At 37.4% G+C, this 27,769-nt stretch overlaps 1 protein-coding gene across 5 annotated transcripts in view; it reads right to left on the bottom strand.

The window, feature by feature from the left end:
* The window catches only part of RABGAP1 (RAB GTPase activating protein 1), a 159,881-nt gene that overhangs the window by 107,346 nt on the left and 24,766 nt on the right, over window positions 1-27,769 (bottom strand). For 3 of the 5 annotated variants that reach the window (XM_020872118.2, XM_020872120.2, XM_020872119.2), the window contains 5 exons: window positions 27,468-27,667; window positions 10,272-10,506; window positions 8,884-9,088; window positions 5,695-5,869; window positions 4,959-5,116 (listed from right to left, as the gene is read on the bottom strand). In XM_020872118.2, the coding sequence (XP_020727777.1) occupies window positions 4,959-5,116; window positions 5,695-5,869; window positions 8,884-9,088; window positions 10,272-10,506; window positions 27,468-27,617 (923 nt within the window). In that variant the 5' untranslated portion in view covers window positions 27,618-27,667. Of the gene's footprint in view, window positions 1-4,958; window positions 5,117-5,694; window positions 5,870-8,883; window positions 9,089-10,238; window positions 10,507-27,467; window positions 27,668-27,769 lie in introns of those variants that run through there. The other 2 variants (XM_020872121.2, XM_020872123.2) reach the window with 2 other exon arrangements.

Below are 27,769 nucleotides of genomic sequence, written 5' to 3'. Positions count from 1 at the left end.
ACCATTAGATAATAATACAAAAGGCTACATAAGAGCTCTGAGTACCAACTTACACTAAAAAGTGATTCTTAAGAAATAAAATTAATTTGAATGCTGTCAGCACTAGTACACCAGTAACCAATTCAAGAACATGTAACACTGAGATTAAAAAAAAACAACAAAGAATCTTAGGTTCAGTTCAGTCGCTCAGTTGTGTCCGATTCTTTGCAACCTCATGAATCGCAGCACACCAGGCCTCCCTGTCCATCACCAACTCCTGGAGTTTACTCAAACTCATGTCCACTGAGTCGGTGATGCCATCCAGCCATCTCATCCTCTGTCGCCCCCTTCTCCTCCTGCCCCCAATCCCTCCCAGCATCAGGGTCTTTTCCAATGAGTCAACTCTTCGCATGAGGTGGCCAAAGTATTGAGTTTCAGCTTCAGCATCAGTCCTTCCAATGAACACCCAGGGCTGATCTCCTTTAGGCTGGACTGGGTGGATCTCCTTGCAGTCCAAGGGACTCTCAAGAGTCTTCTCCAACACCACAGTTCAAGAGCATCAATTTTTCGGTGCTCAGCTTTCTTCACAGTCCAACTCTCACATCCATACAAGACCACTGGAAAAACCATAGCCTTGACTAGACGGACCTTTGTTGGCAAAGTAATGTCTCGGCTTTTTAACATGCTATCCAGGTCAGTCATAACTTTCCTTCCAAGGAGTAAGCGTCTTAACTTCATGGCTGCAGTCACCATCTGCCGTGATTTTAGAGCCCAAAAATATAAAGTCTGACACTGTTTCCACTGTCGCCCCATCTATTTCCCATGAGGTGATGGGACCACATGCCATGATCTTAGTTTTCTGAATGTTAAGCTTTAAGCCAACTTTATCACTCTCCTCCTTCACTTTCATCAATCTTAGGTTAAGGGTCTAAAAATGCAAACATGTGCAAGAAAAACTGCCGCACACAAAACTATTAAATATGTATGACTGACAGAAATGTCACCTACAAGAATATGAACAGGTCTCAGTTTTCAATCCACATCAGATACACTAGGCTCTATGTTCTGTGGATGTTTAAGTCTAAATTAATATAATCTCATCTCTCAGCAGTATTTAAAACAACAATGGAAATAAAGTTATTTCTGGTGTTCTGAATCTGAAGGGCAAGGAAAAGCTACATTAATAGGAAGCAGGGTGGTGAGTATAAGCAGTTCACTGATGTCAGGGAGTCTAGATTATATTCTGTTCTTATTACTATATCATTGCATGAATCTAACCAAATAATTTTACACTTAATTCCTATTGTATAAATTAAGAAACATACATCCTGGTTATCTTCTCTGACTTTCTTCACCTACAGAAAAAGGACAAGATCAACTGGGATACTTTGTAGATCAAATAAGGCCAAAAATAAGTGCTTTGAAATGACAGAAGTGAAAATGCTCCATCTTCCTAAGGGCTAAACATTCTAACTTTAATACTATAAGGATTATACATTTTCAGTAATGAAAAGAAAAGCATTAATCCTTCTCAAAGCACTTGGTCTATATTTCAGTTCAGTCGCTCAGTCGTGTCCAACTCTTTGCAACCCCATGAACTGCAGCACGCCAGGCCTCCTGTCCATCACAAACTCCCAGAGACCACCCAAACCCATGTCCACTGAGTCGGTGATGCCATCCAGCCATCTCATCCTCTGTCGCCCCCTTCTCCTCCTGCCCCCAATCCCTCCCAGCATCAGGGTCTTTTCCAATGAGTCAACTCTTTGCATGAGGTGGCCAAAGTATTGAGTTTCAGCTTCAGCATCAGTCCTTCCAATGAACACCCAGGGCTGATCTCCTTTAGGCTGGACTGGGTGGATCTACTTGCAGTCCAAAGGACTCTCAAGAGTCTTCTCCAACACCACAGTTCAAGAGCATCAATTTTTCGGTGCTCAGCTTTCTTCACAGTCCAACTCTCACATCCATACATGACCACTGGAAAAATCATAGCCTTGACTAGACAGACCTTTGTTGGCAGAGTAATGTCTCTGTTTTTTAATATGCTATCCAGGTTGGTCACAACTTTCCTTCCAAGGAGTAAGGGTCTTTTATTTTCACGGCAGCAGTCACCATCTGCCGTGATTTTGGAGCCCAGAAAAATATAAAGTCAGCCACTGTTTCCCAATCTATCTATGAAGTGATGGGACCAGATGCCATGTTCTTTGTTTTCTGAATGTTGAGCGTTAAGTCAACTTTTTCACTCTCCTCTTTCACTTTTATCAAGGGGCTCTTTAGTTCTTCCTCACTTTCTGCCATAAGGGTGGTGTCATCTGCATATCTGCGGTTACTGATATTTCTCCCGGCAATCTTGATTCCAGCTTGCACTTCCTCCAGCCCAGTGTTTCTCATGATGTACTCTGCATATAAGTTAAATAAGCAAGACGACAATATACAGCCTTGGCATACTCCTTTTCCTATTTGGAACCAGTCTGTTGTTCCATGTCCAGTTCTAACTGTTGCTTTCTGACCTGCATAGAGGTTTCTCAAGAGGCAGGTCAGGTGGTCTGGTATTCCCATCTCCTTCAGAATTTTCCAGTTTATTGTGATCCACACAGTCAAAGGCTTTGGCATAGTCAATAAAGCAGAAGTAGATGTTTTTCTGGAACTCTCTTGCTTTTTCGATGATCCAGCGGATGTTGGCAATTTGATCTCTGGTTCCTCTGCCTTTTCTAAAACCAGTTTGAACATCTGGAAGTTCACGGTTCACATGTTGCTGAAGCCTGGCATGGAGAATTTTGAGCATTACTAGCATGTAAGATGAGTGCAATTGTGCGGTATTTTGAACATTCTTTGGCATTGCCTTTCTTTGAGAATGGAATGAAAACTGACCTTTTCCAGTCCTGTGGCCACTGCTGAGTTTTCCAAATTTGCTGACATATTGAGTGCAGCACTTTCATAGCATCATCTTTCAGGATTTGAAAGAGCTCAACTGGAATTCCATCACCTTCACTATCTTTGTTCGTAGTAATGCTTCCTAAAGCCCAGTTGACTTCACATTCTAAGATGTCTGGCTCTAGGTGAGTGATCACACCATTGTGATTATATGGGTCGTGAATACTTATGCTACAATAAAATCATAATTTATCTTGTGCTACAGCTAACTATATACACATATAGTTTTTAAATAGGTGGTAAGTCATATGGGTATACCACTGTATTTGGCTTTAGGTATAACTGGCATACAACATATCAGTTTCAGGTTTACAACATAATGATTTTATATCTGCATTTATTATGAAATGCATCATATTTTAACCATTCTATTATGGTCAACATTTAATTTCTAGTTTTTAATTTTGCTATTATTGAGTTAAGGGGAACAGTCATGCTAGTAACTCTTTTGGCATCTCAACAACTGCTTCTGATTCCTAGACATACTACAGAATCACTGGATGAAAGGAACTGTACTTTAAAAGTTCAAATCTGACAAAGGCACCCTTGTCAATAATTTCATCACTGTATCAGGTTCAACAACACCCTTTTCTATTATAAATTCAGGAAAACATGCAACAAAAAGATAACAGAGCCCTAACAAATGTGTAAAGAAACCAGACCATCCAGGGGTTTTCTGTACAGTATTTCCTTGATACACAGTTGAATAGGGATATTTGTGATTGCTAACCTTTCTACCTCGAAAATGCCTGATCTCAGAAGGAGGAGAAATTACCCTAGTGCTTCTCTTCTGAGAGATCTTAGAAGCCTTTCCTATTCATAACTGGGAATTTCTAAACAATCTTCAATCTTTATTTTCAATAAAGGGAAAAACAGTCTAAACTGTTCTGTTTCTTAAAAAGGAAAAAAATTATTACAAGGTTTATAGATTACTTCCTACTTTCCAGTATAGGAATGCATACTGCAGAAAACAACATAATAATGTTGGTGTGAAAATAGAAATATAAATAAGAAAGCATAAAGTACAAAGGCTCGTAACTTTATAGTACAAGTCAAGGTTGAAGCTGCATTGTATACTGAACTTGCCACCAGATGGCATGACAATTTCAAAGTCTTTGAAGGGAGAGCAATGGTTATCAGTTTCCCAAATAAAACAATCATTGTGCTTTTTAATTTAAAAGCAAAAGATCAGAAATCACTTATATTTTCATTTTCTCCATTTCATGAGTAGCCATGAAGGAAAGAAAGTTCTATATGCAACTGCTGACTATGATTCCAAGAAGCACCCATTTTGTGATATGAGCTATGGAGAAAAAAAGTCAATCATCTTGCAACCGTAGTATTTTAAAGTTAGAAAGGATTTTTAGACTCTAGCCACTTCATCTTATAAATAAATAAACTAATATCAGGAAATGTAAAGAAACTTGGAAAAGGTCACACTGTAATGGTAGCAATAAGTAAACTCATCCTAAGTTTTAATTTCTATTCCAGGGTTATTTTTAGTACTCAAAGAAGCATCATTTTACTTAAAAACCAGAACCAGTTATTTTTGACCCTATATGCAAGGTCAGACTTCAGATACAGACCTTATTTCTCCCCTCCCAATGTGCTCCAATAAGTTTTAATGATAAAACTTGATTTCAATAGCCTTAAGATCTTTAGATTATTAAAAAAAAATACACTAACCAACCAAAAACAAAACAGAAAAACTAGCAAAACAAATCCAGCTATAGACCTAGGTGATGTAGCTTCTGTCATGTTTAATAAAAGCAGTCAGCCAGCTACTTTGAGTCTGACTAAAATAACATGGTAACATGATATATTTCCTTACACGGAATAATTTTTTTTATTGTTTAAAATTCTTTAAATCTTGCCTTGGCAATTTGCCTATTTATTTTCCTTTATCACATTAAAAAAAAACTACCTATAAAAGCAGTCATTTTATAATATAAAAGTTAGGTAATCTGACCCAGAATTTCCCTAAAAGCACAGATAGTTTAGCATGTTAATACAAACTCAAATAACAAGAATAAAATAAGATGCCCTACCTAAAATAACCTTTACCATCATCTTCTTTTATTTCTAGAGACACAGAGAAGGTAAAGATGTCACTGTCAGGAGTCTGAGGTGCAGCAGTTGCTGAAAGTGGGGTCTGCTTGGCAGATCGGCGGAAGGCAGTGGCAAAACTGTAAAGTATCCGGCTCACCTACAACCAGACATGTTAGGAGATGGGCTGTTATCAAAAAAGTAAAATACTTTTTTTAAGGCTGAAGGTGACCTACGGTGTTTGAGGGAGGTAGTTCATCTTTCCTCCACTGATTTCTTTTAATAAATTACCCAATTTATTAGACCTACAAAGCAAACAACACTAAAAATGGCCAGAGTAGAGGCTTTAAAAAAGGAATGACTGTGAACACTAGAAATCCAACTGAAAGATGATTTCCAAAATTGTTAGGAATTACTTGAATATATTTATTGTAATAAAAAATAAGGTTATCTCTATAAGAATGGTTTGCAAATATGTCACTGCTAGAAGCAAGATGCCGATTTAACCCATTTAAACAGCAGCCAATTGGTCTCCTCTGGTGCTCTTAGCAACAACAAGGTTCTTCTGGCTAATAAAACTATTATTCATATTCCAGGCCATCAAGCTGGAACAGACGAAACAGTAGCAGAGAATTTCATCTGGCTTATAAATGACCATAGACAATACTATAAGCGTTTCAATGATGCAAGGGTGAAGATGAAGTTTCATCTGTAGACATTTTCCTCTTAAGTACTTACAGCTTCTTGTATTTCACACCGAAAGACATGTATTCTGAAGAGCTCTGCATTGTAATGACTTTCAGTGAAAGCAAAACAGTCACTCTCAGGAGTTCCATCATGCCCTCTGACACAGAAGAGGATTTTGTAGATAGGGTAGTTTGCTATTTCAGTGTTTGTCTGAGGATCTAAGAGTCTATTCAGAAAAATACATATATAAAGAGATTAGAGGGACTGTGGACAATTTTCACTATGCCCATATTATGATTCAAGACTCATCTTTCTAGCAAAAAGATCACATAAATCATTTCTTGAGCCTGGCAAGCTACAGTTCAAAGAGTCACAAAGAGTTGGAAATGACTGAGCACACACAGCAATTGTATTAATCTTAAATCTTGATAAATAAGTCATACGTGGAGTCTTAAAATAACTGATTACACAATTCCATAGTACTAAAAACTACATAATCCCCTATTTTAGGGAGGCAATCAGAAAAGCATAAATATTAATGTTTCTTAAATAGTCTGTAACAAAATAAAAAATAATGGGTAAATTAGACTACCAAAATAGATCATTAAAGTTGTGCTTCTCAGTATCCCCTAACAGAATGACCTAAGCTGCTTTATTTTAACAACTAAAATACTGATGTAGTTTCTCAGAGTGAAACATGTTCTTTTGCTTCATGGCAAATAAGGAAGAGAGACTTACAAAACGTTAACACTGAAGAAAAAAAAATTCATTGATAAAATCAAAAGGATGCCATTCACTGAAAATTAAAGGGATATCATTCATTCAAAAGTGTATTCATTCAACAAATATTTATGTGATACCTACACAACATTCCAGGCTCCATCCTGGGCCCTGACAATATAAAAAATTGAAATTGAAATTATGAAGTTATGAAATTATGAAATTTCAACACTGAATGGGCAGAGCCATCAATGGGAAAGCCTAGGGGATAATGTAAATACCTAAGAAGGGGAACTAATCCAAATTCAAAGGCACTTTGATAAAGACTCTGAAAACATGAGGCAAGAGAGACTAGTTTTCTCATGACTTCATAGAATTAAAATATATTAGAACAAAGTATAACTTCAGCCAGGGGAATGACTACTGACTAAGAATCATATAAAAATGAGTTTTAGGGAATTCCCGGGCAGTTAGTGGTTAGGACTTGGTGCTTTCACTGAAGTTGCCCAGGTTCAATTCCTGGTCAGGGAATTAAGATTTCATTAGTTGCATCAAGGCAAAAGAAAAAAATTTTTAAAAAAGCTAAATAAATGTTATTAAGCTTCACATTAATAAATATAATTAAAATTAGTATTTGTGAATCTTTGCAAAATAGTTCTTTAAACATTCAAGAGAAGAATTACATAGGCAGATTACTGGAATATTAATTAACTTACTAAGTACTATCCATATGCAGCTACAACTCTACTACCATAAAAATACAAAATGCTTGAGGGTACAGAAACAGATATTCTCATATACTCCTAAAAAAGGTACAAACTAGATCAGTATTTCTAGATGGCCATTTGGCAATGTATCAAAAACCATAAAAATGGGCAAATCTTTGACCCACCAGTGAATCTACTTCAAGGAACTGATCCTAAGGAAATTTAAAAATACATAAAAAGTTAGCTCAAAAATACTACTTATAAGAAAATTACAGGTAAAGCACTTAAGTAAGTGAAAGTCGCTCAGTCGCGTCTGACTCTTTGCAACCCAAAGAACTATACAGTCCATGGAATTCTCTAGGCCAGAAAACTGGAGTGGGTAGCCTTTCCCTTCTCCAGGGGATATTCCCAACCCAGGGATCAAACTCACGTCTCCTGCATTGCAGGCAGATTCTTTACCAGTTGAGCCACAAGGGAAGCCCAACTTACATGCCTATATAATAAAAGTTTAATATTAGCTATGATTAATAGCACTTTTATCATTAAAACAACTAAAATATGTAACATTAGACTGATTATTTCTGAAAAGCCCATCATGTGCCATCATCAATTATAATATTTAAGCATATTTATTGATATGGAAAGATTCACAATACAAAAAAGCATTATGTAATTCTACTGTTGTTAAAAATGTTGATTCTAAGAGCTGTGTAATTATACTTGCATATATATGTAGGTATATACACATAGACACAAACAAATATACCTACAACTACACAAACAGCGTCTTAATAAACCAAGGTGTTAACTGCTATTTACCAATGGGGGAGTAGAATTAAGAGCATTTCCTAACCTAAAACATGTCACAATGAACTTATCTACAAAACAGAAGCATAGAGAATAAACTTGTGGTTGCTGGGGGTCGGGGGCGAGGGAGGGAAGGACCAGGAGTATGGGATTAGCAGATGTAAACTATCATATATAGGATAAACAATAAGGTACTACTGTATAGCACAGGAAACTATATTCAATGTCCTGTGATAAACCACAGTAGAAAAAAATTTAACAAAAAGAATGTCTATATGTGCATAACTGACTCACTCTGCTATATAGCAGAGACTGGACAACACTGTAAATCAACTATACTTCAATAAAAAAGTTAAAGCAATTTTCTGAATTTTTGCTTATTTGTGCTCTCTGATTTTTCTGAAATAAGTATGCATTTTTAATAACAAAGCTAGTTCTGTATTCAGTTAGCCGATACAGACATCTGACTGACTACGTTTAATCACTGTGACCTGTTTCAGTTAGTATAAACTGACCTGTTTTCAGTTAGTATAAACAACAGCCATATCATGAGACTTCTCTGAGCTTCAGTTTCCTCATCTTAAAAATTTAGGAACTACACTGAAATAGTTAATATTTACCAACAGATTCCTGTAATTTCCAAAGTCGGCATGAAATTTCATATTGAACTAATGTGTCAAGCTAGTATTTGTATTGGGGGCACATGGAAAATATAAATTGTTAGGCAGACTCTTCAGTCAACATATTTCAATAGTCCCCAAAACACTTAAATTTCTAAAGTGCTACAAAGAATTGGGGTGAGGAAGGGTATAAGAATCTGCTCAAACAAGTGACTATTTTTCATAAAAGGTCACAATTCTTGGAAGACATGAAAACTAAACGCCAAATGAATTAACCACTACACGAATAAAATAATTATGTATTTTGTTCACTACTGCTTTGTTATAAAACTATAGGTCAGAAATCTGATCAAATGCTACAAATATTTCTAGAAGGCTGGTCTTACCTCACAGTTCCTTCAGATACGTTCGGCACTGACAGGGTTACATCAAGTGAGATCTGACATTGGCCCCTTAAGATGGACATCATCCTCAAGGCTTCTACTTCACTCCTGGGAGCATTTACTGAGGCACAGCCTAAATAAGTTAGTTTGCTGAAAACTACACTGTCCTCATCTGCCACTGGTGTGAAAGGACTTGACCTTTCAGAATCTGAAAGAAACAATAAAGAAGTGATTATCTTCACTTTGGTATTTTGTTAACATGAATACTAAGTAAAAATCTACAAGCTATTGTTTAGGTTCTAAAATTAAATTCATCACTTTCCCAGAAGAAAATTAAAGTCAGAAATCTCACACCAGAACCTGTCCCCAACACTAAAATTTTTAGTATGGCTATAGTTTCAATCCTAAACCTAAATGGTGACCTGAGATTCAGATCTGAATTCTCTCTCATAATTTGTTTTGACTTTCTATTTAGGTCAGTAATACATTTAGTATTTTACCACCCTGAAAAATCCTTTCTTCTTTCTCATCTGTTCTATTATAATGATTTTTCTAATTCATCATCTTAAGTTACTTTATCATGTTCTCTCAGTTTCCCTGCCTTTCCTTTCCCAATGAACATTTACAGTTTTAATACTCTACTTTTCCTCAAAGAGCCTTCATAATTGTCCTTTTCCTCCTTGTCTTTCAATTCCCTTTTTTCAATTTGAGAACTATTCCCACCAAGCCATACAACAGGCCTGAGGCAAACATTTTCTTCCCCAAGAATTATTTCTCTACTTCCCCAGTCAGTCAGTTCAGTTCAGTTGCTCATTCGTGTCCGACTCTTTGCAATTCCATGGACTGCAGCACACTAGGCTTCCCTGTTCATCACCAATTCCTGGAGCTTACTCAAACTCATGTCCATTGAGTTGGTGATGCCATCCAACCATCTCATCCTCTGTCATCCCCTTGTCCTCCTGCCAATAATCAATTTCCCCAATACCATACTCATATTATTTTTTCCTAAAAAAAAAATCTTTAAACACTCTAACACTGCCTCACTGTTATGTAACTGCTGTGTTTTTTTTTTTTTTTCTTTGCTATAAATGACATACATTTAGACTGGACATATGCATGACTGATTCACTGTGCCTTCCATCTGAAACTAACACAACACTGTATATCAACCACACACCAATAAAAAAAAATTTTTAATGACATACATTTAAAGGGAAATCAGAATGGTACATGTATTTATTTCTCTCACATCCCCCTCAATCTAGAATCTGAAGATTCTAGATAATACAGATATGGTTTTTGCTTGCTCTGCATCAAACCAAGTACAAAATGGACACTCAAATATTAAAAACAATAACCTTCAGTTATGCAAGCAATGCAGCAATCCTAACCTCCTTGTCCAGGTTTCACCGGCAGGCTCATCTCTGGTTTCTGGAGCCCTACTAATGACACAGGGTTAATGGTGGATGAAGCTGAGAGTTGATTAGGAAGAGGCCCATCTCCTTCGCCATCCAGCTGTGACCTTTCCACAAGCTCCTTGTCCCCTGGCTGGTCGTCCATTGGAGGATCCATTAGCACATCTGCTAGCTCTTTTTGCAGCTGCTGTTCACTTCCATTCCCTATAATCTAAGGGTCATAAATATATGCAATCAGCAAAGTGAGAGAGAGAGGCCAGTACTGATTAAAATGGGTCCACATCTAGAGAAAATCATTAGCAATTCTTTTGATATATAGATATCTTCTGAATGTTTTTAAAAAATAGAATAAAGCAATATCTGCAATAAATAAGAGCTGCAGCTGTTCTCTCAATTCATACAGATTTTCATGAAAAAGTGTACAGTGAATTTGAGACGAATACCCAGATAATCTGTCAATTTTATTGAAAGTTTTGTACAGTGTTCTAAAATCACAACAACTAAAATTTTTGTAATTTTACTTGTCTGGTAAGAAATAAGCTTATTAAGGGAAGCTTCTCTTATCCTTAAGGAAAACAGAAAAAGTGTTTGCTTCCAAAAATTACCAGTACAAACATATGTACTGGGTAATAAACCATCACATGCACTTTACCACCGTTGAGATAAGGAAGTCTCTTAAGGGAGACTTCTCTGACATAAATAGTTCTTAAAGTTCTCAACACTTGAATAAAGCTGGGGAGATGTAAGTAGAAAATGACCCTGAGGAACAGAAGCACTCCATTTCAATGTCAAGGATTTTTCTAGAGTCATGATGGTTTATTATTGTTGCTCAACAAGGAAGTAAACAAGTACAAGATCAAGTGAAGACTACACAATGTTAAGGAAAACCACAAGTGAGAAAACCCAGCATTATCATTAAATGCTTATTCAAGAAACACTAGAAAAATTAACAAGAGAATTAATGCAGGAAAAGGAAATCATGAGAAAAAAAAAGTACTGATTTAGGCGAGTTTCTAAAGACCAAAACCTGACAAAAAGTTTAAATGAGTGGGGCTATGAGACTGTTAAAGACAAAGAGGTCTTCACAGTACAATTAAGACACAAGTTAGGAAGCAAAATTCCAACAGCAGCAATACTCTACCTACCAAGACTACCTACCAAGCAGACTACCTACCCAGGAACCCAGTTCAAACATTTTTTGTAACTCTATAAAATTCAAGTCCCGTTCGCTGTAACCTATGATTGAGAAACAGTGGCAAGTCTTTTTTGCTACCTTTTCCCAACATGAGCCATTCTTGCCTTGGAAAAGAGGACTGGAGAAGTATTCGGTCTCTGGCTGCAATGAAAGAGTCTGTCCTTAACTTCCATTTCTATTCAGAGTTACTGCTATAGGACTACAATTCAGTCAAGTATTTTGAACTCTCTGCTCTACCTGAGTCTACACACCACAAGTGCAATCAAATTCTTTTTTTCAGAAGTTCTGCTTTCAAAAGTTTCCTAAAGCACATAAATAACAACCTAGAACTTAGCTCCAATTAGTCTAATTTTTAAGAATTGGGTAAGATATACTGTATCACATGCAATAAATAAAAGAAAGACTAAATGAACCTAAACTATTTTCCAAGGGGAAAGAGAAATAAGTAGGATAGCTAGAGCTTCCTATAACTGATGAAGATATTAGACTCCGTGTTTAAGCAATAGTAATTTTAATTGGGAAGGCTATCATTAAAGAGCAAGCTAAACTGAAGACATATTTCACATGCTATGAGGTACTGTTTTTTCTTTGATAATATAGGATAAATAAACTTAAGTTTTCTTTTAGATAGGCTACCTCCATTGTAATATAATCACAAAACAAATCACAAACCCTGAAAGAAACATGTTTATGTGTTTGTCTTCCGTGTTTATACATGTTTATCTTCTATTTTTCCCTTGTTTATAAGATCTACAAACGTAAGAACTGCCTTCTATTAACACTTCCTTAAAGGGTAGGAAAACTAAAGCACCACACAACAATGCTGATTTCTAAAAGTTGCTTAAAAACAGCAACCTAACTTATGCTGTGAATAATTAGTTCCAAAACAGTACTCAACACTTACCATTTAGATCATTTGTGCACCTTCAATCCAATTTCAAACTTAACTATGTGTGACATAATTTATTTAATAATACTTATCTCAATTAAGTTTTTTTTTTTTTTTAAACAGTAAATTAATCTGAATGTTTCCATATGGGAAACGTTCAGCAATGCCTTTCAAGGTTCCCTAACTTTGGCAACTGAAGAATGTGGTAAAACACAATCTGTTGGGCCCCAGCAGAATTCCTATTCAGTAAGGCTGGCATAGGACTGATGATTAGAATTTTTAAAGTTTCAAGGTGATGGTGATGTTGCTAGTCTGGGAACCAACCTTAGATTAATGATTCATGACTACACAATACAATTATCAATATCATCAGGAAGCATGTTAAAATTAAAATCCTTGATCCTCACTTACCTCCTACCCTAGCAACTAAATTAGTCTCAGAGATAAAGCCTTGGCATATGCATTTTAAAGAACCTTCACAGGTGATTTACAAAACGGTTGTCAGGCCAGATGAGGCCAGCAGGGTAGTTCACCCATCCTATAAATGAAGAGCTTAAACCAGCAACTGTTTATCTCTGACTTCCTGTCATAACAGAAAAATAAACTCATTTTCTGTTTCTAGATGCCAACAGCACTCTAAACAGATACCATGATCATCTCTAAAATAAATGTAGTTGCAGCTAAAGCAATCAAGATACTGGTATTAGTGAAAGGACAGCTATATAGACCAATGAAACAAAACAGAACTCAGAAATAGACCTACACATACACGGCCAATTGGTTTCAACAAAGTTGGCTAGGTAACTCAAGAGAAAGGTAATAAAGTAAAACAAACGGTGCTGGAACAACTAACCTGACACCAAACACATGCAAGAACATCCATTTCTTACATCACATACAAAAATTAATGCAAAATGGATTGCAGATCTAAATGTAAATCTGAAAACTATAATGTTTACAGAAGAAAACACATAGGAGAAAGTCTTTGTGATCCTGGGACACAAAGATTTCTTAGGACGCAGAAAGCATGCATAAAGGAAAAAAAATGAAGTGCACTTTTATGAATGCGTACAGCAGCATTATTCATAACTGCCAAAAGCTGAGTACAAAGTAAATGTTTATTAAGTGGTGAATGGATAACTTCCTCAGAGCTATACAATTGAATACCAGCTCAGATGGTAAGGCGTCTACCTACAATGCGGGAGACCCAGGTTCAATCCCTGGGTTGGGAAGATCCTCTGGAGAAGGAAATGGCAACAACCCACTCCAGTACTCTTGCCTGGAAAATCCCATGGACAGAGGAGCATGGTAGGCTACAGTCCATGGGGTCACAGAGTCGGACACGACTGAGCGACTTCACTTTCACTTTCAGCAATAAAAAGGAATGAATTACTAATATTAAAACAACATGGGTAACAAAAAGAATTATTCTAAATAAAATAAATAAACACAAAAGGCTATGTACTGTATGATTCAATTTACATGGCATTCTGAAAAAGGCAAAACTATAGAGACAGAAATCAGATTGACAGAGGCTGGGATCGGGAAAAACGATAGACTAAAAAGAACTGTTAAAGGGACTTTCCAGAGTAATGAAAATATTCTGTATCTTGATTATGGTTGTGATTACATAATAACAGTTTACATTAAAATTCATAGAACTGTATACCTAAAAGGGCCGTATTTTACTGTGTGTAAATTTTACCTCAATACTTTCTTTCTTTTTGGCCATGCCGTGCAGCATATGGGGCTCTTAGTTCTCCAACCAGGGATCAAACCCAGGCCCCCTGTATTGGAAGCTCAGAGTATTAACCACTGGACTGCCAGGGAAGTCTAATTACTAAAGAGACTTGACTTAAATTAGAAAGGGGATAATGATAATAGGAGTGGCTATGCAATGCAGAGGTTATATGGGAAATCACTGTTCTTTTTTCTTAATTTTGCTGTGAATCTAAAACTGCTCTTCAAAACAAAGGCTGTTTTTTTTTTCCTTTTATTTTTATTAGTTGGAGGCTAATTACTTTATATCATTACAGTATTTTTTTTTATACATTGAAATGAATTAGCCATGGATTTACATGTATTCCCCATCCCAGTCCCCCCTCCCACCTCCCTCTCCACCCGATCCCTCTGCGTCTTCCCAGTGCACCAGGCCCGAGCACTTGTCTCATGTACCCAACCTGGGCTGGTTATCTGTTTCACCCTAGATAATATACACATATATATGGACTTTAGAAAGATGGTAACGATAACCCTATATGCAAAACAGAAAAAGAGACTCAGATGTATAGAACAGACTTGTGGACTCTGGGAGAAGGCGAGGGTGGGATGTTTCAAGAGAACAGCATTGAAACATGTATATTATCTAGGGTGAAACAAAGGCTGTTTTTTTAAAAACAGGAAAAAAATGTGATTTCTATGAAAGATGCAACTTGAGAACACAGCTGTTCCTTTCCCCTACAACAGGCCTCAAAACGTGTTTATCCAGGATTTTGTTTTTGGCAATAACTTCATTTTACAGATTTTCCAATGCCATTTAATCCACTCCAACAATATATAAACAATCCCTAATATGCACCTACAATCCCTTTCCCTCTCTGAACAGACACCTTCAGGTAGATACTCCAAACTTACTGTGTCAAAACTCTAATCCTCTTCCCATCTTTTTTTTTTTAAATCAATGAACTGCACTATTATCCATCCACTCAGTGACCAAATGAAGGATTAGTCATCCTTCATCCCTCTCACTCACACACTACTCACAAATCCTACTGATCCTTGATCAATTATGCATTTCCCTCCATCTTTCTGCATAGTTAACACTATAGGAACCTCTTTAGATTTACATAAGCCTATTGGAAAGGTAGTGGTTTCCATGCCTTCTTTCTCCTCTCTGATCTATCCTTCATTTGGCCAGTTAAGTTACAACTGCAAACTTACTTCTCATCAAGCACTGCCTTATTTTTAACCTCTTCCATGTTTCCTCAATGTCCATAAGACAAAGCCCAAAACCATCTCTATGTTTTACGAGTTTCTCAAAACCCTGTCTAATTACCTTCTCATCTCTTAACAGTCATACCAAGCCACTCAAATTCCCCAAGACACATCACAAACTTTCTAACATTTAAGCTTTGCATAGATTGTTCCCTTTCCTGGAAAACCCTCTCACTTGCCTTTCTACTCTTAAACACCAAGCTTAAATTTGGTTACCTCCTCTGGGAGACCTTAAGCCTCATATATGGGGTTTAATCATTCCCTTTTTAAGGGAGTGCATTGCTACATATTTTAGAGAATATCTGCTTAGCGGGCCCCTTTGGCCAGATTGGGCATTATTAGATAGCAGAGACTCTATTAATTTATCTTTATATTCCCAAAGCTTGGTATAGTGACAGGTACAAAGTGTTATCTACAATATATGTTTAATGAAATGAACTTTACAAATGCCAAAAATAAAAACCAAAGTATTATTTTATCTAATCTGAATAGTCTATAAATTTTGGTTTTTGTGACAGTTAAGCAAATCTGAATGATTTATTTTAGCTTTGTTAACTACTTAAAACAAAAACAAATACCATCATTTCCTATGATTATGAATGTCATTAAGGTTTTACATTTACTGTAAGAATACTGGGCAGGACCAAATACTAATAGCATGTTACAAAGCTATTTTTGTAACAGTAAATACAGTCAAAGCTATTTTTTCCAGTAGTCATGTACAGTTGTGAGAGTTGGACCATAAAGAAGGTTGAGCACTGAAGAATTGATACTTTCGAACTAAGATGCTGGAGAAGATTCTTGAGAGTGCCTCGGACAGCAAGGACATCAAACCAGTCAATCCTAAAGGAAATCAACCCTAAATATTCATTGGAAGGACTGATGCTGAAGCTCCAATACTTTGGCCACCTGTTGTGAAGAGCTGACTCATTGGAAAAGACCTTGATGCTGGGAAAGACTGAGGGCAAGAGGAGAAGGGGACAACAGAATATGAGATGGCTGGATGGCATCTGACTCAATGGACATGAGGTTTGAGCAAAATCTGGGAGACAGTGAAGGACAGGGAAGCCTGGCATGCTGCAGTTGATGGGACTGCAAAGAGTTGGACACGACTTAAGTGACTGAATAACAAGAACAAAACACAGTTATCTGAAGTCTAAAAAACCCTTCTAACTTAATTTAGCCCAAATATAAAAATAAGAAAGCAAAGCAGATATGCATAGATAACTAAAGGTCATGTTTTGGTTTGTGTTCATCTCCACGTAATCTTTAAGTAGAGCAGGGGAGAGTTGTTTAAAACATTCCTGAATCGAGAGGAAAAAAACATTTAAGCATCAAGTAGCCAAACACAGACAGATGTTTGCAAGGACAGAGACTGCTCAGTGAGTGATTTATTTATAATTCTAGTTATATAGTACAGGAAAAAACTGGAATAAGAGTTGGCTGTAGCACAACTCCAGGGGGCACCATTCACATCACAGTCTATGTGAACAACATCAGCCTGGGAGTGCACAGGGTATAGCCTATGTAGTTACACTCAGTAGTCCTACTTGGGCTCCACAGAAAGACGAATCTGAGTTGGGGACTTGCCTCTGATACTAACTCTGATGGCTATGGGCAAATTAACCCCTGGGAGCCACAACTGTCCCATCTCTAAAATGAGAATGTTAATACCTATCTCACAAGACTGCTGTAGTTCAATGATATGATCTCTGGGCACTCATTATACACATTAGAACCAGTGAATCATGTGATTTTTGTAGGGAATGTCTCATTTCTCACATCATGGTACCCGCCAACTAATAAGCATCCAATAAGTATCTCCCTACCCAACTTTCAGCTATTTTTAAATAAACTCTGGTCCATCTATAGGAGGTGAGATTAAAAAAAAAAAAAAAAAAGCAAATAATAACTAATAATTCTTCCACTTTTCTTGGTCTGAAGAACACACCTACTATTTATGTGCAAAAGCAGCATTAATGGAATAACATCTGTCATTTCTAAATAATATCAAATAAAGGTTGTAACTTAAGTGGCAGAATTGGCTACATGTGTAATTCCTTGAGAGCAAAACTACATTAGGGAACCTAAGGACAAAATGTTCCAAAGGCAATATCCAGAGTCCTTTCCTGGTCTTAAATTTTCTACTTTTAACTTTATAGTTCCTGTTTCCCTTCACTGCAACAATATCAACCAGGCTCTACTTGCTTTGACAGTTATACAAAGCTACTTTAGGCAGTGTGAGATGCTTTTCCAGTGGACAATTTATGCCTTCAATAAAGCATGCTTAGGAGATGAAAGTGTGCTGCTAAAATCCACAGAAAATCAGAAATTAAAGATAAATGCATGAAGATCTACAGTTCCCACTACTTGTGTCATACTGCAGTGAAAAATACAAATGAAAATGGTTCAAACTAAGTAATTTTGCTCAGCTTGAGGGTAACAGCTGAGCCATTTCAAAACAAGTATATAAATCTCAGGCTTATCAGAAAGCAAGGCACAAAAGCAGCAGAAGTCCAGTTTGGATACTGAAAAGTATAGTAACTCATCTCAAACCCGCTCATGATACATCCTTTCTGTGATCCTGGATAAATCACTAAATCACTTTGTGCTTCACTTATAAACTGTAGTTGTTTTGATTATCCATGTCTTTATTTTACTATATGAAGGAAGGACCAGAAAAACAAACTAATATTATCATTAGGAATTACTGACAGTAAATTTAAAAGGGAAGGGAAAGAGAACCTTGTGTATTCATCTTTAAAAACCAACTGAAGAAGGACCCCAAATACTTAGTTCGTGCTAAATAATAGGATTATGGCTAGGCTAGGCTTTACTTTTCTTATTGTATGAATTTTCTACATCAAACATACATTGTTTCTATAAGTAGAGAAAAAAGTGACCAAAAGGCTACTTGCAGTTGCATCTAGGAAGAAAAAGAAAAGCATGCACATTCAATTCTACTGCATGCAGTGGCCAGAACTCCAAACTCTTCAAGCTTCTTGATCTTTCCACATGCCACAGACTCTCTTCTTTGAGAAATTGTTAAACACTCTTTAAGGCTCTGCTGAATTGTTAACTACTCTATGAAAAACTTTTTTTTCTTCTTCAGGCAACAATTATGTTCTAATATAACTCTGCTTATGTCTATATTCTAGCACTTGATGAATTCTGTCATGGTGACATATTTACTTCAGTGTATATCCAACCACCACTCTGATCCCCTTAATTAAACTGTTTGTTCATGGTTCAGTAACTCTGCTTGAAAAAAAGATCTGCATTTTAGAGGACATGATCGACTGACTCACTCTAAAACAATTTCAGAAACTGAGTCAGAAGATTAATTCAGGCAATACTAACAAAGCAGTGACTTCTGTATCTGCTACCTACTTTAATAAAGTTTGGCAACTCCTTCCAATCAAAATGTCAGCTGGATTTTTCAAGAAGAAAACTCTACGAACATTAAAAAGCTTAAAAAACTATCTAACTGAACTTTCTGCCTCAAAAGTACTAGCTCATCAATATACCCTCAACCAACATTTAAAGAGTGTCTTTGGCTAAGAGCTAAAGGGTGCAGGATTCCTATATGAGATGAGGTAGAGAAATGCAACATGTTCTGAATTTACGGAAAATTCTCAGATTTTGATGTGAGCTGTCAGAAAATTTCATAAAGAAAAATAACTGTGTTTTCTATGGCTACACCATCACATACAGCTTTCCTTTAAAGGACTAACTCTCTCAAAGAAGTCTTCCCTGGCTCCTTCCCCAAGCCAGGATACCTTTCTGCCTGCTTTGTTCTATAGCATTCTTCTGTTAACCTCTACCATGGTACTGACCTAATTAAACTGATATTGAAAATTAGATACGGTTACAAAATCTCTACACCTCCTTCATCAAAAAATATAGTCTAGTTCTCTAAACCCATGAAATCTGGGCTGGCCTTGTGACTTGCTTTTCTACACAAAAGAATGTGGTAGAGGTGCCATCATGTAACTTACAAGCCTCAGATTTAAAAGAGGCCTTACAGCTTTCACATCTGCCCTAAGATCACTACTGGGCTGGGAAAAAGCCTAAGTTGAAAACCACATAGAAAGAGAGACCCAGTCAAGCCCACAGCCCAGCCAACACACCAGATGAATGAAGTTGCATTAATCCAAATGTGCTGTGTTGTGCTTAGTTGCTCAGTCATGTCCAACTCTTTGTGACCCCACAGACTGTAACCCACCAGACTCTTTTGTCCACGGGATTCTCCAGGCAAGAATACTGGAGTGCGTTGCCATGCCCTCCTCCAGGGGATCTTCCCAACCCAGGGATCAAACCAAGATCTCCCACACTACAGGCGGGTTCTTTACGGTTTGGGCCACCAAGGAAGCCAAATAAGGCTAGCAAAATACCCAGTCAATCCACAAAATCATAATAATAAATTGTTTTTCAAGCTACTGATTTTTGAGTTATTTATTACAGAAACTAGTAGAAATGATCGCAACATTTTTAACCACTGTCACCGACCCTAAGCTGTAAGCATCTTGAGGACATGAACTAGGTCCTATTCATCTTCTCATTCAGCTTTTTAAGAACTACTCTTTGGCTGTAATATTCTGCAGTTTTACTGTCATCAGTTCAGTTCAGTTGCTCAGTCGTGTCCGACTCTTTGCAACCCCATGGACTGCAGCACGCCAGGCCTCCCTGTCCATCACCAACTCCCAGAGTTTACCCAAATTCATGCCCATTGCGTCGGTGATGCCATCCAACCATCTATCCTCTGTCGTCCCCTTCTCCTCCTGCCCTCAATCCTTCCCAGCATCAGGGTCTTTTGAAATGAGTCAGCTCTTTGCATCAGGTGGCCAAACACTGTCATACTGGTTGGGATTCATTATGATTTTCTAAGCTGAGAGTTTATATATCATCACTTTTGGAAAACATTCAAGTGTTACGTTAATTTCCTTTCCCTCATTCTATTTTTGGTCACACTGCACAGTGTGCAGGATCTCAGTTTCCTAACCAGGAAAAGAACCCGTGACCCCTGCAATGGAAGCGTAGCCCCAACCACTGGACCACCAGGGAATTCCCTCTCCCTCATTCTATTCTTAAGGAACACTTAGGTACTTGGTCCTTCGTCTCCCAGTCTCCATATTTCTTAGTTGCTTTTTCTCATTTTGCCATCTTTCAATGCTATTTTCTGTAATTTTCTCAGAATTTTGGGGGTAACATACCTGTTGTACCTTTAATTTCACTGAATCTAATTTTCAAAAAGTTCTATTTTTAGTTTGCTTGGAATATTAAAATCTTTTGTAATTTTGTCCTTTTCTAATGTTTCCAAAATTTTCTTTAAATGTTTTAGTCATTTTAATCATGCCCATCTTAAAAGTTACAGCAATAATTCAAACGCCAGTTTTGGTGTGCTGACTCTTGCTTGTGATGAACTGTCCTTTGTAAATTCTGAATTGTGCACTATTCTTTATCAGAGTTACCCATGGGAATACTATGCAGCCTGGGTGGCAAGCAAGTCCCTCCACAGTTTTACAACTGATCCTGTCAGGTGCCCAAAAGGAATTCTTAACCCAGGAACGTGAAGGTAGTGTAAATTCAAGCCCCAAATATACATGAAGGCAAGCCTATGGGTACAAATTCTCAACAAGACTTGCCTTCAAATCAGTATTGAATTTAAGACATAGACGCTTCTGTGTCTTTTCTTCTTCTCTGTGTTATTTTCTTCCTGTGACTGTAAGCAGTTAATTATATTTCAAATAATATCCTTTTTAGGATATATCTCCTGAGGGTGCTTTATAAAGGAAATCTCAGTTCCAAAACCCATCTCTGTAAAATCCAAGGCTTTCATGTATTTTGGAGTTCCTTTATTAGCTATACATTGTCAGACCTTCCTGGTGGACTGACCCTTATAAGATTATAAAGCGTTCATTTCATCTCTAGTAACACTGTTTTAGTCTATATTGCCTAACATCACTGTAATAATTTTGACTGCTGTCAGCATTAACTTTTCCCATCTATTTAAATCTATCTATATCTTTGAATCTTGTTGGTTTGGGTTCGCATTTATACAACCTTTCTGTGTTTCCTGTCCAAGGTGAAACACCCCAAGACACATAGTAATCAAATTAACAAAGATCAAACACAAAGAACAAATATTAAAAGCAGCAAGGGAGAAACAACAAATAACACACAAAGGGATTCCCATAAGGATAACAGCTGATCTATCAATATATCTTTGAATCTAAGATGGGTCTCCTAGATGTTTTAGCCAATGCTGAAAATTTCTACTTTTTGATCATATTGCTAATCCATTCACAGTTAATGTTATTACTGTTATAACTAATAATAGTTCAATTTAGGTGTGCTGCTTTACTTTTTATTTATCTGTCTATTTTTTTTTTTTTTTACTCTTAAGGCATTTATTTATTAAAACGTTCTCTGCCAAGATTTCACATTAACTTAAAATTCAAATCAGTCTTTACATTTCTCTACTGAGGTCTCCACCTTCTCCAGCTATCAGTGCTACCAGCATCCACAAAGTGAGCCCCATGGTCAGCCTCTTTGTTCCCTGGGTGAACCAACTAGATGTTAATACTGCTCTGCTACAGGTAAACGCTCCTAACTCAAAATTTTTCGTTCCTTTATTCTTTTACTGCTTTATCTAGAAAATAACTTCCTAATGTAGCACTGAGACTCTTTTAACATTATATATATATGCATATGTATGTGTAAACACATATACACGCACACACACCACTGTAGTGGTGCACCTTCGGATTCTTCCTCTTCTTCCCCATCTCACTGTCCCTCCCCCAGGCAATCACTGTCCCTCTTTTTATGACTGAAGATTAGCTTTGCATTTTTAAAAATTATATATAAATGAAATATATAGTACATGCTTTTATTTATGGAGAAGAGGATGTCTGTAATCTCTGACCAAAATCTCCTTTTCTTCTATCACCAATGCCCACCTCTGGGCAAAACCATTTTACTCAGTTTCTATAGTTTGGCTTTTTTAGATTCCACATATAAGTCATGGAATGTGGAATATGTTGTGTTTCCGTATTTGTTTCTTTCATGATGTTTTCTGATTTCCCTTTTATTTTTTGAGTGGTTGCATTTATTTTTTGACCAACCACTGGTTGGTTAGAAGTATGTTGTTTAATTTCCACATATTTGTAATTTTCAAGTTTTCTCCCTTTTGTTGATTTTTAATTTTATACCACTGTAGTCAGAAAAGATAACTGGTATGATTTCAGTCTTGTTAAACTTGCTAAGATTTGTTTTGTGACCTAACATATCCTTGTTTTGAAATGGTGCTTTTCTTTCCATTTGCATGGAATAACTTTTCATCTTTATACATGATACACGGATAAGTCCATGTGTGCCCTTAAAGCTGAAATGAGTCTCTTATAGGCAGCATACAGTGTGGCCTTTTTCTTGTCTTTAATACATTCTGATATTGTCACTTAATCAGAGAATTTAATTCATTTGCATTTAAAACAATTACTGATAGATAAGAACTTACTAATATTATGTTATTGTTTTCTGGCTGTTTTACAGGTCCCTTATTCCTTTCTTCTTCTCGTTATCTTCCCTTGTGAATTGATAATTTTCTATACTGGCATACTTTCTAGAGCGGTATCCCTTCTTTTAATCTCTTGTGTGTTTATTGTGGGTTATTAATATGTAATTACCATGAGATTTACGTATAACATTTTACAGGATATAACATTATAGTTTACACTGGTAAAAACCTAAGTTCAATCCCATATAAAGCTCTACCTTTTACTTCCCCAAACATTGTTTTTGATGGCACAATTTATATTTCTATATTATGTATTCATTATAGCTATAGCTATTTTTAATACCTTTGTCCTTTAACTTTTAATCTAGATTTACTTAATCAACACACATTACAGTATTAGATTATACTGATTTTGACCATACACTTACCTTTTCCAGTGTATTTTATATTTTCATATTATGAACTAGTGCCCTTTCAATTCAGACTGAAGAACTCCTTTCAGCACTTTATTAAGGTCTAATGATCAACTCCCTCCATTACAAGTATCTCCCACTTTCCAAAACTTTGAATTATGCCACTTTGCTTTCTTAGAAGGCCTACATTCAGTTCAGTTCAGTCCAGTCACTCAGTCGTGTCCGACTCTTTGTGACCCCATGAATCGTAGCACACCAGGCCTCCCTGTCCATCACAAACCACCGGAGTCTACTCAAACTCAAGCTCATCGAGTCGGTGATGCCATCCAGCCATCTCATCCTCTGTTGTCCCCTTCTCCTCCTGCCCCCAACCCATCCCAGCATCAGGGTCTTTCCCAATGAGTCAACTCTTCGCATCAGGTGGCCAAAGTATTGGAGTTTCAGCTTCAGCATCAGTCCTTCCAATGAACACCCAGGACTCATCTCCTTCAGGATGGACTGGTTGGATCTCCTTGCAGTCCAACGGCCTCTCAAGAGTCTTCTCCAACACCACCGTTCAAAAGCATCAATTTTTCGGCACTCAGCTTTCTTCACAGTCCAACTCTCACATCCATACATGACCATTGGAAAAACCACAGCCTTGACCAGACGGACCTTTGTTGGCAAAGTAATGTCTCTGCTTTTTAATATGCTATCTAGGTTGGTCATAACTTTCCTTCCAAGGAGTAAGCATCTTTTAATTTCATGGCTGCAATCACCATCTGCAGTGATTTTGGAGCCCCCAAAAATAAAGTCTGACACTGTTTTCACTGCTTCCCCATCTATTTCCCATGAGGTGATGGGACCAGATGCCATGATCTTAGTTTCCTGAATGTTGAGCTTTAAGCCAGCCTTTTCACTCTCCTCTTTCACTTTTATCAAGAGGCTTTTTAGTTCCCCTTCACTTTCTGCCATAAGGGTGGTGTCATCTGCATATCTGAGGTTATTGATATTTCTCCCGGCGATTTTGATTCCAGTTTGTGTCTCATCCAGCCTAGCATTCTGCATGATGTACTCTGCATATAAGTAAAATAAGCAGGGCGATAATATACAGCCTTGACGTACTCCTTTTCCTATGTGGAACCAGTCTGTTGTCCCATGTCCAGTTCTAACTGGTGCTTCCTGACCTGCACAGAGGTATCTCAAGAGGCAGGTCAGGTGGTCTGGTATTCCCATCTCCTTCAGAATTTTCCACAGTTTATTGTGATCCACACAGTCGAAGGCTTTGGGGTAGTCAATAAAGCAGAAATAGATGTTTTTCTGGAACTCTCTTGCTTTTTCGATGATCCATCAGATGTTGGCAATTTGATCTCTGGTTCCTCTAGGCCTTTTCTAAAACCATCTTGAACATCTGGAAGTTCTCGGTTCACATATTGCTGAAGCCTGGCTTGGAGAATTTTGAGCATTACTTTACTAGCGTGTGAGATGAGTGCAATTGTGCGGTAGTTTGAGCATTCTTTGGGATTGCCTTTCTTAGGGATTGGAATGAAAATGGACCTTTTCCAGTTCTGTGGCCACTGCTGAGTTTTCCAAATTTGCTGGAATATTGAGTGCAGCACTTTCACAGCATCATCTTTTAGCATTTGAAATAGCTCAACTGGAATTCCATCACATCCACTAGCTTTCTTCGTAGTGATGCTTTCTAAGGCTCACTTGACTTCACATTCCAGGATGTCTGGCTCTAGGTGAGTGATCACACCATTAGCTCCACCAACTGTGGCTGACTTGCTCTATAAATCTCAACAATCCTCTCAGGCAATAAACTGCTCCAGAGAACAAACCGATCAAATCAGGTTATTTTGATGGGAGAGCTCTAGAGGTCAATGTTTGAGATCTGGCCCTCCCTATCATAAGTGGTCTCCTCCCAGCAAGCCTGAAGTTAAACTTGCATGTCCAATTAATCTAACAATCTCTTCCCAATTGGGGGCAGGAGGAGGAGGGGACGACAGAGGATGAGATGGCTGGATGGCATCACCGACTCGATGGACATGGGTTTGAGTAAACTCCAGGAGTTGGTGATGGACAGGGAGGCCTGGCGTGCTGCAATTCATGGGGTCATAAAGAGTTGGACATGACTGAGCGATTGAACTGAACTGAACTGACCACCTCCACTGTTTTTGAGAGTACCCTTAGGCTTGAACTTCTACACTCTGTTGTAAACACAGCTCCTTTGGGAAGAGATTATGAGCTGTGTTGTAGCCCATTCCTCATTGCAGGCAAAATCTCTGAGCTATAGCTATGAATTTGGGAGTGTAGACAATGGCATACTTCTGAGCAACACTCCATTTCCAAAGGATGAGTATTTGGTAGGTGTGGGAGGTAGTGCAGTAGCCTCTGGTGTTCTTAACTTGCCACTATTAGTATGGAACCACTACCTACATGCTAGAGCCAGGTTAAGGGCAACTGGGCTCTCAGTGTTCTCAGCAGCACTGTGCCCTAAGTAGAGTTTTCATCCCAGAAGTAAGGTGTGGGCAAAAGAAGGCAGCCATTACCACTCAGTCACACTTGACCAGCAAAAGGCAGATAGAGGCAGGGTGAGGAATGCTTTCATACTGTTCTTCCCTGGAAGACAGCCCTCCTCCTTGGAGTAGGAGCCTTCCTACTCCTACTCCAAGGGAACTCTGGGGAAAGGAAACCCTATTTTCTTGATAGTACCAATCTATAATAGAGTTACCATATTGCTCAGTTGGGAGAAGTGTTAGTCGCTCAGTTGTGTCTGACTCTTTGCAACCCCATGGACTATAGCCAACCAGGCTTCTCTGTCTGTGGAATTATCCAGGCAAGAATACTGGAGTGGGTAGACTATCCGTTCTCCAGAGGATCTTCCAGAATCAGGAATCGAATTCACGTCTCCTGCACTGAAGGCAGATTCTTCACTGTCTGAGCCAACAGGGTAGTGTTCAGTTGGGAGAGGAGGAGGAAAAACAAGTCTTGGTTCAAATACCACAGGTTCTTTCCCAAAATTTAGTAAAAATGCTTTGAATAAACGTTTCTTCAATTGCTGCAGGGCCTTTAGAACATTTCCAGACGTTAATTAAAAAAAAAAGTGTTACCAATTTCGCTGCGGAGTGGGTCCAGAGCTCATGCCATCCATGCTGTCTCTCTCAGTCCAAATTCCTAAGCTTACAAAGTTCTACACGATCCAGTTCCTACACATCATTGTATCTCATACTTTAGCACTTTTTCTTTACTCACTCTGCTCTAATCTCTGTCCTAAAAAGGGTGGTCTTCCTTAGGATCTTTTTTATTTTCTGTCCTCTGTGCTAAACTTTTTCTTCACATTTCTCCATGAAAAAGTTCTTTCTCATTTCATTCAGGTCTCAGCTCAAATGTCATTCAAAGACATTCTCTAAAACAGTATACCTGCCATTCACTCTTTACCAATGTATTCTGCTTTGATTTTCTTCAAACCACCTAAATTTACTTAACATTCACTTTCCTATTTGCTTAGGGTCTGTTTCCCACACTTGATTAAGAGCTCTAGGAGAGCAGGGGACCTTGCCTGTCTTATTTGCTACTGTACGTCTAGTATTTAGAACAGTACTTGACACAAAGTCAATACTCAATAAATACTTGTACAAAAAACAAACGGAAATCAAAGTATTTTTAAAGCTACTTACATTTTAAATGACATTAATAGGTAATCTGTTTTTATTTATATCCAAAAAGAGCAGAAACAGTAACAGAGTATGGAAGAAGATGTAACAGTGATCTATTTTGCTGAGAAAACAAACAGAAATGGCCAAAAGCCAGGAATTTTAAGTCCTGTTTTAGTAATTCTAAAACTCATTTTCATAAATAGCAGTGCTGACCTGCCACTGCCTTTACACTACATATAAAAGGCCCACAAGAATTACTCAATGGTAACACGAAAACAAAACTAAAATCACAAATGTTTATACTATGATCACTAATTTTTACAGAGCCAGAGATAACAGATTTAGAAGCTAATCAAATTGAATATCCATAATCAGATATATTTGTAAAGAAAACTCTTTAGCATTAAAAAAATGATATTATTTTCATGTTCTCACTATCATTCCATATACCTTCCTATTAAGGCCAAGTTTTGCAATGACTTAGCAAGGCTAAGCAAAAGGAACTTAAGGTTATGGAGTTTTACCTTGAGTCCTGTTTTCTCGTCATCACTTCCATTATTTGTAGATGGTGTCTCATCTCCTTGCCTGGAAACCAAGACAAAATCTTCACTATTAAGAGTAGACACAGAGTCTGAGGAGACACTGATTTTTCCAACAGAAGCCTTGTCATCCATGACTCAAGAATGAAGCTCAACTCATGAATGATTAAATATTTTAAAAATGCCTGAAAAACAAAAAGCCATAAAGATACTCATATAGAATGTCTGCCAGATATTCAATTATGTTCTAAGTTTTACAAATTACATATGGAAAAACTTAAATAAAA

Source organism: Odocoileus virginianus, chromosome 2 (assembly GCF_023699985.2).
Source record: "Odocoileus virginianus isolate 20LAN1187 ecotype Illinois chromosome 2, Ovbor_1.2, whole genome shotgun sequence".
NCBI lineage: Eukaryota > Metazoa > Chordata > Mammalia > Artiodactyla > Cervidae > Odocoileus > Odocoileus virginianus.
Note: the sequence above shows the minus strand (reverse complement) of the source record. Positions and strands in the feature narration are given on the sequence as shown.